Genomic DNA, 16,858 nt, shown 5'->3' with positions numbered 1-16,858 from the left:
TAAAGCAAAAACAAATGCTTTAAAATCCTTATGAAAATACTGTAAGAACCAGTGTGGCTCCAGCATCACATCTTGTAAGTACGCCCCCTTGTGGGCATAATGTTTAATAACAGATCCTGAATATTTGTGTTCAAACAGAACATGAAGAGAAAGACCTATCGTGGTGAAATGTCATAAAACATAAATAATTAGTATTTAAATACCATATTCATATTCTTGTTCCTTGCCATATATACAATGAAATTTTAAACAATGATTTAGCTTTAGCCAAATTAAAAGTAGTAAATAATGTAGATTTCTCTTTTTGTGATATATGGAATTCGCTGAGTTGTTGCACACTGTCGCATAATGTATTTTTATGACAATAGCTTATTCTAAAATAGCCCCTTGTTGAAAATAATAATAATAATGAAGTAAAATGTTAATGTTAAACTAATAAATATGCGTCATTTACTGTAACTATAGTTTCCAATGACTGAATCGCTGAAATGAAACTTCTTGAGGTCATAGGTAATATTTTTTCCCGGGGAATGCCAATTTCCTCTGTCTGTGGTTTTCTTTCTTCTTCCTGTTGAGCCAGCGGAGGCGAGCTTTGTCCGTCCTGTCCAGACTGGCCGATGGGAACGTTTGATCGGGGAAAATCTCTTTGAGCTTGCTCAAGAAAAACACCTCCAGGCTTCGGCCGGCCTGGGCGACCTCCGAGTCCGGCTGTACGGGGCAAAAAACAGAAACAGATCAGTTATCACACAGTGCAACTTTAAGGTACACTTGATGGATAAACCCCTCAAACCTAAACGTCCATCGTTTAGCTTCAGGTTTTATATGTTTACACTGAAAGGGAAGGTGTCAGTTGTGGTAGAGCTAACAGTTAACAGAAGCACCCTTCTAGATAGTCTCCTTTTTGCATTTATGACGAGGATTTTCAGGAACATTTCACCAGATTGTCATTGGACTGACATGAAATCATAGTAAATAAAGTAATCCAAGAAATATGCATGTGGAGCTTATCTCTGTGGGTTATGATGCTGCCCTTAACTGCAGATTGAAAAATCTTCTCAGAATGAAAAACTCACATAATTGAAAGTAGCACAGTTCTTGAACATGAGGAGGATGTCGTCCACAAACTGCTCCGGAGTGAAGTAGTGAAGCGTGTTGCTCTTGTCCAGTTTTTTGCGGATTACTGACAGGTCAATGGGCCTCTTGATGATCTGGTAGTAGTTTCTGGCCTGAAACAGATTAAAGGAAGTGAAATCATTCAGTGTTGTTTCACTCGTGATCACAAATACCCAACACAGATATTTAAGTCTTTTTTATTCTTTTTAAAAGCAAAAACAGAAGGAAAAGCTCAACTTCTTTATTCAAATAAAGTTCAGACTCGAATCTTTTCAAAACATCATGTATTAAATTTCTATAAATTTGTTGTATTCACTCCTGGTCTGGATATACTTTAAAAAATAACATTAAATAAATGTGCACCACTTCAAAACAAAAACTGTTGATCACTTTATTGCCAAAGCATGACTGACTCACCAGAGGACTGACGGGTTCGTGAAACGGAGCGCTGAGCACGTGACAGTACAGCAGCAGAGTCAGCCGCTCACACCTCTGCACAGAGCCAGAGAAAGACGGGACAACGGGATGTGCTTCCGTGTTTTAGATTCACTCTGACGCAACGCAGAAACCGAACCACTGGTTTTTACGGTGTGTCTTACCCTCTGGTCCTGGTTGGACAGCGTGTAAGGAGCTTTGACCCCCGTGCGAGAGAGCGTGTTCTCACAGTCATACGCCTCCACGGGCTCCTGGTCCGTCCTGCACAGCGTACACACCCAGTCGCCTCTGCAGGACATGCAAGACTTCAGAAAGCTGTGCAAAAACACACTGCGTTCACAAATGATGAACTTCTGCTGAGGCAGCGATGAGCAAACACATTATCAAGACACGTGCATATTAACATATGGATGGAGAGAAGACTAATAGGTGCTGTGCTTATCCTGAAGATGTTTGCGTTGTGCTTACACCGGAAAGCCGGTCAGAGGAGGTATGTGACAGTCCAGGTGGTAAACTTTGGGGCAGCGGTCGCAGCACAGCAGCTCTCCTCCGTTCAGACAGACGGCGCAGAAGTCGTCACTCTCCACCTCCTCCGGCTCAGCCTCGACCACACCCTGCTGGACAGGCGAGTCTGGCTGTTCCTGCAAGCTGCAAAGATCCAGATCCAGCCTCTGGTCCTCACTGTCATCCATCTGAACCACATCGGCTTCATGTCCGCTTTCTGAATCCCCCTCCAGCAGCAGGCAGCGGCCCTGATCGGCCTCCGGATCAAGTTCGATCACCAAGGTCTGCTCTGCGTCTGGATCCAAGTAGAACGTCCCAGAGTCCGTTTTTCCATCCTCGGATTCAGAGTCATAGAGGATGTATGGCTGATCTGGGTTAGATTCACAGTCGAAGCCGGAGTCCTGCTCTGGCTCTGCAGAAGGAGAGCTGTCAGGGCAGAACGGTTCAGTCCAGGACGTCGGGGCTGTTTCTGTCGGGCTGAGATCAGGCCAGTCGTCCGGTTTATGTTGAGGCGATCCGTTCCTTATCGCTGAAAGGTCTGCCTCATTCGGCCTGAATCCATTCTGTTCGCCACAGATTAGGACAGCAGCATACAGGAAAAAAAAGTAAATCCATTATGAAACAAAAGTACCTTGTCTCTATCAAACTGGCCCAGCATGCATCTCTTTACCTGCTGAGGACAGATGGGAGTCGCGTCACTCTGCCTCTGGCACGGCAGTCGAGACAGACACACCACGGGCTGCAGAGACGATAAGGACACAGCCTGGAAGTTCAGACGCTCCAGGCTTACCACAGCTATGGAGGCATTACCCAGGATCCTCTGGGCCTCCGGATGAATCCTGTGAAAATAAACCAAGGCCAGGTGGGCTTACTGAGAGAAGAACAGCACGGGATTATGGCACAATGTCATATTACACCAGTTTACCATCAGAACATTGTGTTTTTATGCTAAGTGCCACATTTTTAAAAGATTATCGTCCAAAATGAGGAATTTAAAGGAAATCTAAACACTTTCATGGACTTTCAGTCAAGCAAAGTGACTAATAAAGGATATTATACCTCTGAAGCTCTTTGTGTTTTACCTGAGTCTCTTCAAAAGAGCTTTCACACTTTCATCTGGATGCCTTTCCCATTTCTCAGAGGACGGAGAGCTCACAATGGTGAACCCGTTGTGGGTCCAGCTTGGCCTCTTTTCCATCTCACAGGGAATAAAACAGTTCAGCTGCACGAAAAAAAGGAGATGTGGAAAGAAGTGGTGTTTCTATCACCATAAAAATATTCAATAAGCATGAAAATGTAAAAAAAAAAAAAAAAAAACCTAAACAACAAAATGTGTCTGAGTTTTAAGCATTAACAGTCAATAGGTAAGATTGTTTTTATTTAAAAGACTGCTGTCAAATTGATAAAAGTATAGGAAAAAACTTCTGCAACATATGGGAGTGCAGTTTTGCATCATTTAATACCTTTCCACTAATAATCCAAAATAAATGACTTCTAATGTTGGAGAAACTTTCCTCTGATAATATCAAAATATGTGAATTTAGCGTAGAAACTAACATGAGGAAAACAGGTGTTGTTGTCGAAGCTCCTCCTCCTTTTGTGCATCTGTTTGGTGCATGTTTGATCAATAAAAGAGTGAAATAAAGCCTCTTTTTAACTGTGTGTGCGTTTGTATTACGTGTTCCTCTGGCAGGGCCGGCTCTCCTGGAGTGGTGGGCAGATCTGAGCCGGTCTCAGGTGATCTGGTCTCCAGCGCCAGCTGTGCGACACACTTGGCTGCCCGGGGCAACGCGGCGGCTCGCCTCTGTGGGAAGTTGCCATAGCGTCTGCGAGTCAAGTCTGCCATCTCCAGGAGCTCGGGCCTCTTGGGAAACAGAAACCAGAGCAAAAACACAGAAGGAGCTGCTGGTTTGAAATCTCCTGAGAGCTCAGTGTTTGATGACAATATTCAGATTCAATATCCCAAAAGAAACAAAGGAGGAATCAGTTGTTTGATTATTTTGAGATCAGTTTGACTGCTCTTTTTAACCAAAAACTATTTCTACAATTCAAGAGAATGACTGAAGTGCACATAAACAACTTGGTGAGCACAACAATTTAGCAAATTAGTAAATAAAAGATCACAATCTGGTGGTAAGAATTAGCTTCAGGTTGCATCATGCTTTCATCTTACCTGAGCTTGAATGGAGGAAATGAAAAAACAAGATGTCTGCTGCAGAAATCCAGGTGAATGTGCCCTCAGGTGCAGGTGAGCTGAGCAAAAGAGGGGCGGCCCTGTTACATGTGTCCAGTGTCAAGGGGAATACAAGTGATTTGATTGGTAGAAAGATGAGTCAACATCAGTCCCCTGACATTACATGGCTGCAGCTGAGAAACAGGGCTGGCAAATGTTTCACATCAAACACGTTTCAGCACTAATCATGTGATGTTTTAAGTTTAGTGGTGGAAGAGTGATGCAGTTTTCTTATCCATCCATACATGCATCTGCTTGATCCACCTTCAGATCACGGTGGCGTCAGTCTGCAGTGACTGGGGGTGGACAGGCCATCAGTCCATCACAGGACAAACAGGAAACCAACAACCAACAAGTTAGAGTCACCGATTAGCCCTAAATGTATGTTTTTGCCATAGTATCAGAAGAACGCTTGGAGAGAATATGCAGAACCGTAAGTCGGATAATGGTTGTGGATGGATAGCCGGATGGATGGATGGAATAGAATAGAATAGAATAGAATAGAATCACTGCATGAAGAAAATTTTTTACAGCGTTGATACACACAGAGAAGAAATAATTTTCAGTAAAAAATACTAAAAGGCTAATATATTGATAAAATATGAAATGTGTGAATAGAATACAACATTAAGTAGTATCAGTCAGAGCAAAATGTGTGTCAGAGGTAAATAAATAGATAAAATAATTAATTAAAAACAAACAAATAAATAAATAAATAAATAGTCGTCATTCAAGAATTTCGCACCAATATGAATAAAGTTATTCTATTCTATTCTATTCTATTCTATTCTATTCTATTCTATTCTATCTTCACCATCTACCGTCCATAGTTGAAAAGCTCGTTTTTTGAAGCCTTGAAAGAGAAGAAAAGAGAGCGCTGGGCAGAGCCGTACGGTCGCTATACAGCTCTGGCGCTGGGTGGCGCTGTGGGCTTTTTCCATCATGTCGTCGCGTGAGGGAAATCTCGCACAAAACCGCGTTGTTTCCAAATCCCGTTCCTCTTTCAACTAGCCTCCAAGATGGTAGGTGCTATCATGTCTCCCTGTGTAGTAAACCTGGGTTAAATCTGCTCCCATCCGTGCACAGCTGTGACCCAAACACCCCGTGGATGATGTATTATCTTTCCACCGCTTCTTGTGAGGAAGTGTTGGGTGTTATTAATGTCATTATGCGACTTTACGAGGATTTGCAGACGGTGGATTGTGCGGTAGCCCGGTCCCCCTGGGCCCGGCTGTAGCACCCGGCTAGCACTTTGTCTTTATCTTACGTTATGCATTAAATTCAACACTTGGTTATTTGTTTTCAGTGTTTGGTACGGCTGCTAACAGTATTGTAATAAGTGCTACAGAAGTTATTTGTCAACTCTGCCGGGTACTAGCTTTAGCTTCGGAGGATGCTAGGCAGCATGTTAGCACAGATGCTACGTGTTCACTTCCAATCTTAGACATTTTTAATGGATAGCTTCCCGTGAGGTTGTTACATTCCAGACACCCGTTAACCGGTCAGCCGAGGGGATCTGTTTAAGCTCTATAATTCACGATCTAAATCTTTCCTAACAGCCGACCAAGAAGACCAAGACCAGGAAGCTCCGAGGGCACGTCAGCCACGGACATGGTCGCGTAGGTGAGCATCTTTAGGCTGTTCTGTAGATTAAACGTTTGATCTTTTGTATGAAGAAGAGGAGCTCACTGTTAAATCTGTTTATTCAACAGGCAAACACAGAAAGCATCCTGGAGGTCGTGGTAATGCTGGTGGTATGCATCACCACAGAATCAACATGGACAAATAGTAAGTCTCAGTGATTTTCATACACCAGTGCAATTTTTAGGAGTCACGTTAATTAATTTAAGGAAGGCAACGTTCACCTAAACTAATCTCCAAATGTCAGGAAATTTGTGTTTAGTAGATCATTCTATGTACTGATGCAGTCTATCAAAAACATTTGTGGGATTAGCAGTGGTGTCTCAGTATGTGTATATCAGCTGTTGCTTCATGAACACGTAACATGTATTCCTCTGTAGACTGTTGAAATCTGTTGGTAAAACATTTACAGTAAAGTGTCAGACTCTATGCCATAGTAGCATTCCTCCTGTTCATACAGCTCATTACACACACACACACACACACACTGCTGTGGGATTGATCCTATCTGCAACCAGCAAATGCTGGTCAAATACCCAGAGTCGCCCAGCTTGGCTGTGTGAACCAAGTGATGAACAAGCTTCTAATGATATGGGACTCACTGAGTAGTCTAGAAAATATTTTCCAATATATTGAAGCGTCTTTCCGTTGTTTATGGTTTACTAGTCACCTGTATGTGGTCCTTCGATTACCATCGATTAGAAAATGCCGTTAGTGTTCCCAGTCAGTAACGGTGTACACAGTGAGACAGTGTCTGCATGTTGGTTGATCTCCTGAAGCTCTGCACATCATTTTGTTCAGTGTTGTAGTGCTGATTGAGTTCCGGTTCCTGTAGAGACTAGAGTCTCATCTTGACACACTTTATTGTCTTGGTGTGCTTGAGTCCTCTTAGACTGAAGACTGGTCCTATTCACCGACTGGCCTGGCCTGTAGTCCAGTCACCCACATGGGCAGTCACAAACGTGTTCACACACCCGCCTGGTGTTATCAGGCGTTAGTTACATTATGTTCAAAGTACATGACTGTTGCATTGTGAAGTTGGATTGTGATTGGAAGTGTATAACAAACATTTTTGGAAACTTTGTGAACAATAGCTATTGGGAGATTTCTCTTGAGCCAAAGTGAGATCATTGCATTGACATTGTCAATGTGACATAAAGTCAGCTGTCCTTACTGGTGTTTGTGCTTTTGGTTTGAACGGTTCTGAGACTCAACCTGGGCCTGTTGAGGTTTAACAAAGGCTGGATTTGGTTATCACATTCAGTTTTAATGTGTCATTTCATGCTGCGTTCATGTAAGTTTTATTAAGTTTCATCCTGTGCAGCAAGAGTCTTTAAACATAAATCCAAACTACTGGATTATCTCAAGCTGCAGATTGTCTGTTTACATGAGACTCTTGAACGGGTCGGTGTGATTGCTCTTTGTAGTGAATCGGTTAAGATCTGCGGTCACTCAGCTTCCTGTCTCTGTCCCCGTCCCCAGCCATCCTGGGTACTTCGGTAAGGTGGGCATGAGACACTACCACCTGAAGAGGAACACTTCCTTCTGTCCCACCATCAACCTGGACAAGCTGTGGACGCTGGTGAGCGAGCAGACCAGGGTCAACTACGGCAAGAAGCCCGACGGCCCCGCCCCCATCATCGACGTCGTGCGTGCTGTAAGTCACCAACACTGATAGAAACTCTGAAACCTCTGAGGGGGGCTCTGTTGCTGACAGGTGAATGCAGATTCTGTTTTTTTAGAACTGACAAAAAAGTGTGTTTACTCACTTTTAGATCAGAATTAAAATATCTTGTCAGAAGCTTGGTGTCTTAATTCAGTCTCCCCTAATTCTTGGGTTTATTACTGATGAATTTCGAAACTGCAAAGCTTCGTGTTCATGAAGCCCACCCCTCAATATACACAGGTGCTTGACGAATTATCAGACCAAAGGATTTTCCACATGCAGTCTCTGTTTGGAAAATCTTAAGTTATGAAAAGTAGTGGGATACTTTCATGTCTAAATTTTTAATATTTCCATGTTACGTTTTCTTACTGTTGATTATCAAACCAATCTGATGATGCTGGGTTGATCAGTTTGTCAAGTCTGACATTAAAATCATTTGATTCTTGAGAAATCTGTTATGATCTGACCAGAGAATCTTACGGTTTATTTTTGTATTTAAAAGACAAACTTGTGCACAGCTTCTTCTTCTTTCCCGTGGCAGTGACATTTCAATTCTGAGAGTTGTCACCTTCCTTATCTTTGCAAATGTTTCAGCAGTGAAATGCTGGTGAATTAAAGGCTGATGGGGTTTTGTGTGTCTGCAGGGCTACTACAAAGTACTCGGCAAAGGAAAGCTGCCCAAGCAGCCCGTGATCGTCAAGGCCAAATTCTTCAGCCGACAGGCCGAGGAGAAGATCAAGGGAGTGGGAGGAGCCTGCGTACTGATGGCATAATGCGCCTGTCAGTGTGTTTTTGCAAAAATAAACTGTGTAAATGGAAACTGTGTCATGTCTCTTGAGAAAAGATGCAAACATTGTTTCTTATAAGACAATGCAAAGTAAAATTTAGTTAAATTAGAAGTTTGAAATTCACAAAAAACCTGAGTCAGCGTGATTGAATTCAAGCCTTAATTCAGTCTCCAACCCCACAACTGGAGGGTTTCAGTCCGGAGAAATACAAGTATCCAAAGAAGCGTCCATACTGCGTAGTGCATGCGTTTGGACTGTGGGAATAAACTGGAAAAAGATCTAGATTGAAACCTAAAACTTCATCCCTTTGTGGTTTGGGTGCAAAGTAAACCGCTGTTCTCCCATGCAGCCTGAAATCAAGCGTTATTTTCTCATGCAGAAGCAGAACTTCAGAGGTGCTCTTGAGCTTTGGCTTGTTCAGATAGGGTGTGGATGATAACCTGATGAACCTCATAGAGGCTGGATGTGTGTTTAGTGAAGAGAACAGTCCTGTACATTCATGCCAGTGAGGTTTATATATGTTCTTCCAGTCAGTGCTGGTTACCACCACAGATGGTTAATTTCTTCTTAAATGTTTGAATGGATAAAGGAAGTAGAAGTAAAAACAAAGTATCTCACATGAGTATGTGGTTTATTTTCTTAATGCCACTTGCAGGATGAATTCATCAGAAATAAATTACATCTTTTCCAGTTTGTTTCTGTTCAGAAATTTAATGTTGATGGTCTTGTACAATTTTAGTAAAAAAAAAAAAAAAAAAAATCCAAAAGATTAAGTTAGGGTTATCTCTTAGGCAATCTCCTAAGATTGGAGTTGTTTAAGTGTCACTGCTTTATTAAATATAATTTGGAATTTCTAACAGGTTTGAAAATGTTACACAGAACCTGCAGCTCTTAATTGTTTAATAAGTTATTCCCAACTTGATTTATATTTTTCTTGGTTCATTAACTTGTGTGCCGTTCCTCTCTTACGAAGTGTAAATATCTTATCTCCGGTATACATGAAATAATCAGTGGCATAAAGAAAGTTCCATGACCTGCAGAAAGAACCGGAAAAAAAACTTTGCACATGAAGAACATGCAAACTCCACACAGAAAGACATGTCTATATGTGAAGAGTATTAACTTGTGCAACAACATGCTGCTGCAGTACAGCTTTGGGGAGTTTGCTCTAAATTGTGACTTTCAGTAAGTTTGGAAGTTTATCGTCAATAACATGAAAAAGTTTTCTACTCTCGCATTAGATTATTAGTTAAACTCAAAGTGAATCATTTTCAGGATTCACATCTTTATTTTTGATTAATATTGATCATATATAATAATGATAATTTTTTTTTTTTTTTTTTACCTCTCTCCACTGATGTTTTATTCTATGAACTTTTCTACGGAGATGTCACTTTTTGGAACCTTCGCTGTCAAACGGGCCCTGAACGCCTCACACGCCCTCTGGGTGGGCGGGGCTTCCGGTAATATTTCAAAACAGCAGCATCCGCAGAGTGGGGAAGAGTCCGCGTGGCGACGTAAACCAGGGAAATGTGAGCAATACACACCTCGGAGAAAGTCTGCATACAGGTACATTCTCTCTGAAGATTCTCTTTTTAAAACTGTTCGCTTCTGAAAACGGTTAGTGGCTTTTAAATAAGTAAATAAGAGTCACATTCTTCACGAATGTGGCGCGTGCGGCTGCAGACTCGCCTCCAGAAGTCACAGTAACTCACGAGCTCTCGTTTAAACCGTGTTTATCAGTGAAGGTGAGTGGTTTCTGCAGGAAGACTGACATGTCAGCTGTTCTCTGCTCAGGATCGATAAGCCTTAATCTCGTTGCTCATAGTCTGTTTATCCAAGTAGGTCTCTGCAAGAATTATGGTGCGTTCAAGGGTAACTGGGAGGAGGGAATAATCCAACTTTCTGCTATTTTCCAAGTCCTCTTTCTTCACAAAGCACAATTTACTGTTTAGCCATCTCATGGCGTGCTTAAAAGTGAAAACCTTTTCTCTAGAAGAGCTTTCACTGAATCATTTTCACTCTTGCATTTCATTTTCCTTATTGTAATTAACATCTAACACTGAAAATGTCATTTATTTAATATAAATATTAGAAATACCTCTCCTGCCTTAACAGAAGGGCTTCCTGTAGTTGGACCAACAAATTCCTTCTGAACTGACCAGGGAAATGGTTGAAGCTTTCCATTGGATGCTCCTGACTTGACTCTGTTTGATTCACCACACAGGTGAGCGAGTGCCACTTGAGCCTTTATTTAATCTGTTCATGGCCAGCCAAGCCTGGCTGGAGTCTTCCCTGCAGCGCTCTGCCAGACTGGGTTTGAAGGTGCTGGCACGCGCCTCCAGGCGGAGCGTAGACTGGACGAGCACCAGCACCTCTCAGACTCCCACCACGACTACAGACCCAGATGTCCACTCATCAGCTCAGGTGTCTGCACGTTTTGCTTTTTTTAAATTTACCTTTGAGTCCGACTGAAGGAAACTGATCTCGACTGCAGGATGTTTTATCTCCTTGACTGGGTTTGATTTGTTTTGATGCTCTTTCAGAGCACCCCTACAGAGCTCAGTGATGCCTTTGCAACAATGGCAGAGTTCATGGCGCACACGACATATCAGTGCAAGGTGGGTGAATGTTTCTCTCGCTTCACATCGCACCCCCTATGTGAACTGAGAAACACAACGGAGGTACAATATCGTGGGTATTTTTCTTCTGCTTTAGAGGTTTTATGACTCGGGCTGCTGCTCGGAGCCCAGTGACTTTGAAAAGAGCCACATGTTCAGGTTCCACACTCGACTCGGAGCTGAGACGGCACATCCAGCACTGCCACCCAAGACACACGTAAGAGAGGAGCTGTCTTTATCTGTTTTTATTATACCAATGTCATAGTAAACAAATAACTTACTGTTGATTTACAGTAACAGTAACTCTATAGTTTCAATGCTGATATCAAAGCCTTCTTTTGCTCACTTTATAGTGGTGTTGATTTTTTAAAGGATCAAGGTCTTTGACATACTTTCCTTTAAAACCGACGTCTTGTTTCCATCAGCACCATGTGGAGGCAGCGGATGAAGACTTTTACATTGAGGTTTCACCTGGAACGTACTCCGTCACAGCCAGCCTGTCTGAGTCTCAGCGGCAGACCCAGCTGGTCAACGTGAAAGCCGGAGAGAGCGTCAACCTCACCTTTAACCTCTGACCCTATCCCTAATAACATCCGTCATGCAGTGTGTTTGTGTGTCTTGCTTGCTTGCTTTTATGCTTTTTTTTTTTTCCTCTTCAAATGAGGAGTTTACTGCAAAGTATTATTTTGGTACATATTGAGAAGCCATATTTTTATTGCATTTTAATGTTTTTTTTATTAGATTGTGTGTCAACATTTGGCCAAAAACATCATGTAAAGCACTTAAGATTTTTTTATCTGCACCTATACGCCATCAGCACATTAATAAAGTTGGTTTTCATATACAAAAGAGTCTTCATCGATTATACTGACATACAGCATCAGGTATGAACCATGGTGGCTCTGTTGCCAGAAACAGAGCGCAGTCCTGCAGGGGGACGAGGTTTGAAGTAGACGCTCGCTGCTCTTCCTTTAGTACCCATGAGGGACTGGAACAAGGAGCTGTGGTTGGGTGAGGCGCTGGTCTGTGGAACGGGAAACATGAACCTCCCTGGCTGTGGAGTCCTCCTGGAAACTGCCCTCCCTGTGGATGGAAACGATCACAGTCAAACAGGCTATGGATTTGGAATATCGGCAACACAGTTTAACAAATTAGACTTGAAGGAATTTACTCCAAGTGTGTTTATTCTCATGAATTAACTGATCAGGGCTTTTTTTTTTTTTGCTCACATTTAGGTGAATATTAACTCTTACTAGTCTTGAGATGTTCCATTTACATGATGAGTCTGAGACCCATGTGAAGATACAATGCAATACCTGTGTGTATGATGCCATTTAACACCAATTAAACACATGATGGCTTTCACTCTGAAGGTCATCACAAAGCTTTTTCTACGGCTCTGTAAAAAATAGTCTCTACAATAAAATATCATGTCCTCTATCAGAAGTTATTCCCTGAAGAGATCAGAACATTACAGTGTTAGATTTAATATGCTTGATACATGACTTCAACCTAATCTTTGCTGGTTGGTGGAAGTATTGAATCAACTATTTATTTAAAAAATAAATCTTGTACAAAGCTTAATTTTAATTGGCTACACTAATTACTCGATGAAAGGCTAAGATTGTTGCCTTATAAAATAATCAAGTGTTCTTCAAATTTTAAGATACATTTTAAAAAATACCCAAATTCCCTCAGTAGAATTGCCGTCAAAAAATACCTGCCTTTTCCACAAACTTGGATGAAGAATGGCATAATGGGCTCAGGAAGATCTAATATTCGTGGTGAATCACTTACATTTGTCAAAATTCATTGTCAAAACCTGATGGGGCATTTGGTCAGCTTATCCAGCCATCACTCAGCCAGATGACAACAAAATTCAACAAGCTCAATGAAGGTCTTGGACAACCTTTCTACCCTTTGTCATCATGTTGAACATAAAGTGTAAACTAATGTTTTAGAAGACCTTTTTTATGGTCTGCAGTGTAATTGAATAAATTACAACTGTGAAATACATAGTCTAAATCTACACAGCGTTCCTGTGGAAATATGAACTTCAGTATATTTTCAGGTATTTTGATTCTGCTGGCTGTGGCTGGTACACCACCAAGGCTTCTAGAAGCCCAGACTTTATCAACCTAACATCTCAAATTGGGCGCCACTGTGATCAACTGAAGCTAAAGTTGAAATACACCAAAAGCAGGTTTGTTGTGCATTTTGAGTTTCGGTCCGGTCTGGTCTCTTGAATCCCACCTGGCTGTCTGTGCTGTGGTTCTGGTCCAGTTCTCCTCCAGTACCTCCACGGAGGCCGCGGCTGTTTGCTCCTCGGCTTCACTTGTGGAGAACCTGACCCACCGGCCCCATCCTCAGAAAGAGACAAAGAGGGGGAGGTTGGTATTTCAAGATCGCTCTCCGTCACTTCTTCATCCCCGAAGTCCATTTGTTCGTTGTGCTCTGACCTGTCAGATCCCTCCATCGTCCCGGGACTGGACCCACAGCTGGGCGGAATAACACCAGTTTGATGGTTTCTGATGGAACAGCAGCAGGAGGAGGAGGACACAGGGCAGCAGTCAGTGCAGAGCAGCTTTGGAAAACAGGAGTAGCTTCGGGAGGAAAGCCAGCCGCAGGGTTGATGGGACAGGGTTGCTGGGATTTGGATCTCCCTCGCTATTCTGTCATAGCGATCGGACGAAATGGGCAAAACCAGGTCATCTGAGACAAGCGACACACAGCTGTTCCACATGACCACCCGGAGGCTTGTCACAGCGTTAGCTGCAAAAGAGAAGAACAAAAATGAAAGCTGATGATCGACGGTGGTCAAGAATGTTTAAGAGTTTCTGATCATTCACAATCAAACTTCTGATTTTAAAGGGAATATTATTAACTCTCAACATCGTGGGTTTAAAGCTTTGGCCTTACCGGTGACACCATCTCTCCGCTCTGTGGCCGCAGCCACACGTCCCGGACCGTATCTCCTCAGATCCGGTTCCCACGGAGACAGGACGGCATCACCCGGTACCAGATGATGCGAAAGAGCCCTTCTGTTGTTTACCATGTCAAGAGAACAAGTCAACTGACGCTGAAAGGAGGCGACGCCCAAGCCAGCCCTTCCTGGATGGTCAAACTCAACGATCCAAACTCCACCGCGGCCCTGAGTTTGAACAGGTGGGAAAAAGTATTACATGGCATGTGTTTTTGATGTGAGCGGCCCATTTGTTGCAGTGGTTAGCGGTGTTGCCTTGCAGCTGTAGCTCGGTTGGATAAGTGGGTTGACTTTTAATGCCAAGGTTGCAGGTTTGAGCCCCCATGTCTGCATGTCAGTGTGTCTTGAGCCCCATATGTGATTATATTGTGCTGGAAAGCTCACATAAAAACCCACAAGCACCTCAATATTTTCATGACAGTATGTATGTAGTATGACGGTGCATTGCAATCCTGAAGAACCAAACAGTAGACGTTCTTCTGGCAATCTAAAATCATACTTTGAGTAAATGGCAGCATTTTCTTGGAACACAAAATTGGGCTGAATGCATGTAATGCCACTCTGCGTGGATTCACCTGGACTTGCTGTATCACAGTGCCCGGGTGGTACAGGCCATCCGCCTGTCTTCTGGCCAGCACTCGGCACCCTGGGAAAAACTCTGGGCCGTCCAGGGTTTCATCAGACTGCAGGGAGGAGCCGACCGGACTAAAGGAATCAGCCAAACTGCACCTGGAAGACAAAGTCAAGCAAAAAATAATACCTGATTATTCGTGTCGGTTTACTGCGTGTTGTTGAACACTGCGCAGTCACACACACTCACCTGACAGAGAACGGATGTGTTCGCTCCTGGTGTGGTGCAATAACAGAGGTGGAAGCACAGCTACATTTCACTGGAGAAACTGTTGGTAAAGATGATGGGATGCCGCCAACATGCAGAGGAATCACCTGACAGAAGCAACATAGTGTTTGTGATTTCATCATTGGCAGAGAGATAAAACCAAGTGTCAGTGCCCAGTGCTTGATGGATTTACACACACCTTATTTAACCCTCCATTCATGTCAAAGGGAACTAAAGAACAGCTCCCACGTGTGGCCTCAGCCAGGTACTGCAGGTAGGCTCTGGCGTGCTTGTTTAGCCGGGTCCCCGAGTGCTGCAGGTAGAAGATGTTCACAGGTCTGCCGGCCGCCAAAGCAGGCAGGGCTCTGAGCACGGCCTCGGGCTGCTCTGGGAGCTCCGTGCACAGAAGGTGGACAGCCTGGCAGGCCGGGTCGGTGAGGGCCATGCTCAGAGCCGCCAGGAGATCCCTGCCGGGCCTGCAGCTTATTGAGTGAATCCAGGTCAGGGACGTGTGCACAGTGTCGGGAGCACAGGGGAGCATGTGGGTGGACCAGAGATTCACCTGCAAAGTCAATGTGAGAGTGAGGAACACCACTGAGCTGTCAGGAGCAACAGTTCTAAATGTACCACAAGCTTCTCATCTCTACTGGAATAACATCATCCTTCAGCATAAAGTAAAAATTATACCTCACCTTGCTGGAAAACGTCATGACGTTGAAGAGCGAGTCCCTGAGCGAGGCTTTGGTCAGCAGCGTCTGGATCAGCAGGCGTTTTACTGACCCCAGGATGGCTTTCATGTTCTCGGAGTTGCTCACCACAAAAGTGATGTTGCATCCCCGCTGGCCCAGAAACAGTGGAATCAGAGCAGCCTGGGAGGCCGCCGGTCTGGATGCCATCCTACCACTGAAAACAAGTCATGATATTTCGTTTTCTTTTTTGTCTCTGACATAAAAAAGTGACAAAGAATCAACTATTAGAAACTACATGTAATCACAGCTATGTTTTAACTGGTGTGTCACAGTTTCTTCTTTATGTTTTGTGGCTTCTGAAGGTTCTCCTACATGCAGAGAATGACGGCTGTCAAGAGCCACATGAGTAAATTAGCATTTTACAATCTCCCTCTCAACACATTCAGCACAGATTTCAAGAAAACTGGACATCATTTATATTTTAGTTTTTCCTGTCAAAATATTTGTACAGTTTTGAAATATTGTCTATGTGATATTAGCACTGACTGTTTTTCATTGTAGGCACATTGGCATGATTCATTTAAAGTTTGTTCACACTGACCAATCACTTGTTTTAAAAAAGAAAATTAAAATTAAAGTCATAAACAACTTCAGTGCAGTTCATTCATTCCTATACATCAATGAAATATATCTGCTACTTTTATTTAAACTATTTCATTGGATGTGACAGTGTTAAAAAAGTTTTAGTACAGTCGTAACACTCTCAAACTGTTGTTTAAACCCAGCAGTGATAGAAAAAGTAGCCGTAGTTGAAACATTTGAAAGTGTTCCTAGTGATCACTTTCCAGTGAGACTGTAATCACTGACGGAATCACGGACTTGAGTGAATATGGTTGAAAACTTTCCAGATGAAACGAAGCACTGAAAACAGAGGCATTCCATTGCTCTAGACTTCATGAAAAAGAAAGGCAAACATTCTTCTGTGATCGGTAGCTGCTACTTATAACGGTGAATTAATCTGAAGAGACCAGAAGCTGATTTATCGGTTAAGGCTGGGAGATTACATTACCTACAGTTTCTCTGTTGCTCGCAGTCAGCTGCAGACGACAACTTCCCCACACTGTTGACACTGGTTTCCATGGAAACAAACAGGACAGAGTTTGTTTGTTTCACTGTGCTGGGCTGTTCACCTGCCGATCAGCTGATTCAGGATCAGTTCCTTCACACGCTCCAGGCACGATGGTGAAGCCCTGCAGTAAATGTAACAGTGAGAAATGACACTAATCCTGCCTGGAGCGTTCGGGGTGTATTGTTTCTTACTCCTCTACTTTACTGTTCGCTGACAGT

The 16,858-nt window shown here is 43.1% G+C and overlaps 3 protein-coding genes and 1 non-coding gene across 5 annotated transcripts; 3 read left to right on the top strand and 1 right to left on the bottom strand.

The window, feature by feature from the left end:
• The first annotated feature begins 5,242 nt into the window (after window positions 1–5,242).
• Window positions 5,243–8,412, top strand: rpl27a (ribosomal protein L27a). The gene is made up of 5 exons (XM_030096661.1): window positions 5,243–5,307; window positions 5,845–5,908; window positions 5,998–6,073; window positions 7,409–7,583; window positions 8,237–8,412. Exons 1-5 carry the CDS (start codon window positions 5,305–5,307, stop codon window positions 8,363–8,365), a joined length of 447 nt encoding a protein of 148 aa, XP_029952521.1. The 5' UTR covers window positions 5,243–5,304; the 3' UTR covers window positions 8,366–8,412.
• On the top strand, window positions 6,758–6,888 carry LOC115392647 (small nucleolar RNA SNORA3/SNORA45 family). The gene has a single exon (XR_003931893.1). It is a non-coding gene; the product is annotated as a small nucleolar RNA SNORA3/SNORA45 family (small nucleolar RNA).
• Window positions 8,413–9,845: 1,433 nt separating the features above from the next.
• akip1 (A kinase (PRKA) interacting protein 1) lies at window positions 9,846–11,858 on the top strand. 2 transcript variants are annotated; one of them, XM_030096657.1, is made up of 5 exons: window positions 9,846–9,949; window positions 10,608–10,807; window positions 10,927–11,001; window positions 11,099–11,218; window positions 11,427–11,857. In XM_030096657.1, the coding sequence occupies exons 2-5, from the start codon at window positions 10,646–10,648 to the stop codon at window positions 11,574–11,576; spliced, it is 507 nt and encodes a 168-aa protein (XP_029952517.1). In that variant the 5' UTR covers window positions 9,846–9,949; window positions 10,608–10,645; the 3' UTR covers window positions 11,577–11,857. The 2 variants fall into 2 exon arrangements, with proteins under 2 accessions (XP_029952517.1, XP_029952518.1); XM_030096658.1 differs by having other exon boundaries at window positions 9,867–9,949; window positions 10,499–10,807; window positions 11,427–11,858.
• On the bottom strand, window positions 11,616–16,613 carry c7h11orf16 (chromosome 7 C11orf16 homolog). Its single transcript, XM_030096637.1, has 8 exons — window positions 16,581–16,613; window positions 15,515–15,725; window positions 15,022–15,384; window positions 14,805–14,929; window positions 14,560–14,713; window positions 13,921–14,152; window positions 13,255–13,773; window positions 11,616–12,084 (listed from the first exon to the last, which is right to left on the bottom strand). The coding sequence occupies exons 2-8, from the start codon at window positions 15,716–15,718 to the stop codon at window positions 11,882–11,884; spliced, it is 1,800 nt and encodes a 599-aa protein (XP_029952497.1). The 5' UTR covers window positions 15,719–15,725; window positions 16,581–16,613; the 3' UTR covers window positions 11,616–11,881.
• Window positions 16,614–16,858: the final 245 nt, after the last annotated feature.

Source organism: Salarias fasciatus, chromosome 7 (assembly GCF_902148845.1).
Source record: "Salarias fasciatus chromosome 7, fSalaFa1.1, whole genome shotgun sequence".
Taxonomy (NCBI): Eukaryota; Metazoa; Chordata; class Actinopteri; order Blenniiformes; family Blenniidae; genus Salarias; species Salarias fasciatus.
This window is presented reverse-complemented; position numbering and strand designations above follow the sequence as displayed.

What these genes read in the sequence shown, in the direction of transcription:
- rpl27a (XM_030096661.1), top strand. An exon ending in AGAATCAACATGGACAAATA is followed by an intron (nt 6,074 to 7,408) that starts GTAAGTCTCAGT and finishes CCCCGTCCCCAG; the next exon opens with CCATCCTGGGTACTTCGGTA. An exon ending in TCATCGACGTCGTGCGTGCT is followed by an intron (nt 7,584 to 8,236) that starts GTAAGTCACCAA and finishes GTGTGTCTGCAG; the next exon opens with GGCTACTACAAAGTACTCGG.
- akip1 (XM_030096658.1), top strand. Translation starts at nt 10,646, where the DNA reads ATGGCCAGCCAAGCCTGGCTGGAGTCTTCCCTGCAGCGCTCTGCCAGA. An exon ending in ATGTCCACTCATCAGCTCAG is followed by an intron (nt 10,808 to 10,926) that starts GTGTCTGCACGT and finishes ATGCTCTTTCAG; the next exon opens with AGCACCCCTACAGAGCTCAG. An exon ending in ACACGACATATCAGTGCAAG is followed by an intron (nt 11,002 to 11,098) that starts GTGGGTGAATGT and finishes CTTCTGCTTTAG; the next exon opens with AGGTTTTATGACTCGGGCTG.
- c7h11orf16 (XM_030096637.1), bottom strand. Translation starts at nt 15,718, where the DNA reads ATGGCATCCAGACCGGCGGCCTCCCAGGCTGCTCTGATTCCACTGTTT. An exon ending in TCATGACGTTTTCCAGCAAG is followed by an intron (nt 15,385 to 15,514) that starts GTGAGGTATAAT and finishes TTGACTTTGCAG; the next exon opens with GTGAATCTCTGGTCCACCCA. An exon ending in ACACATCCGTTCTCTGTCAG is followed by an intron (nt 14,714 to 14,804) that starts GTGAGTGTGTGT and finishes TTTGTCTTCCAG; the next exon opens with GTGCAGTTTGGCTGATTCCT.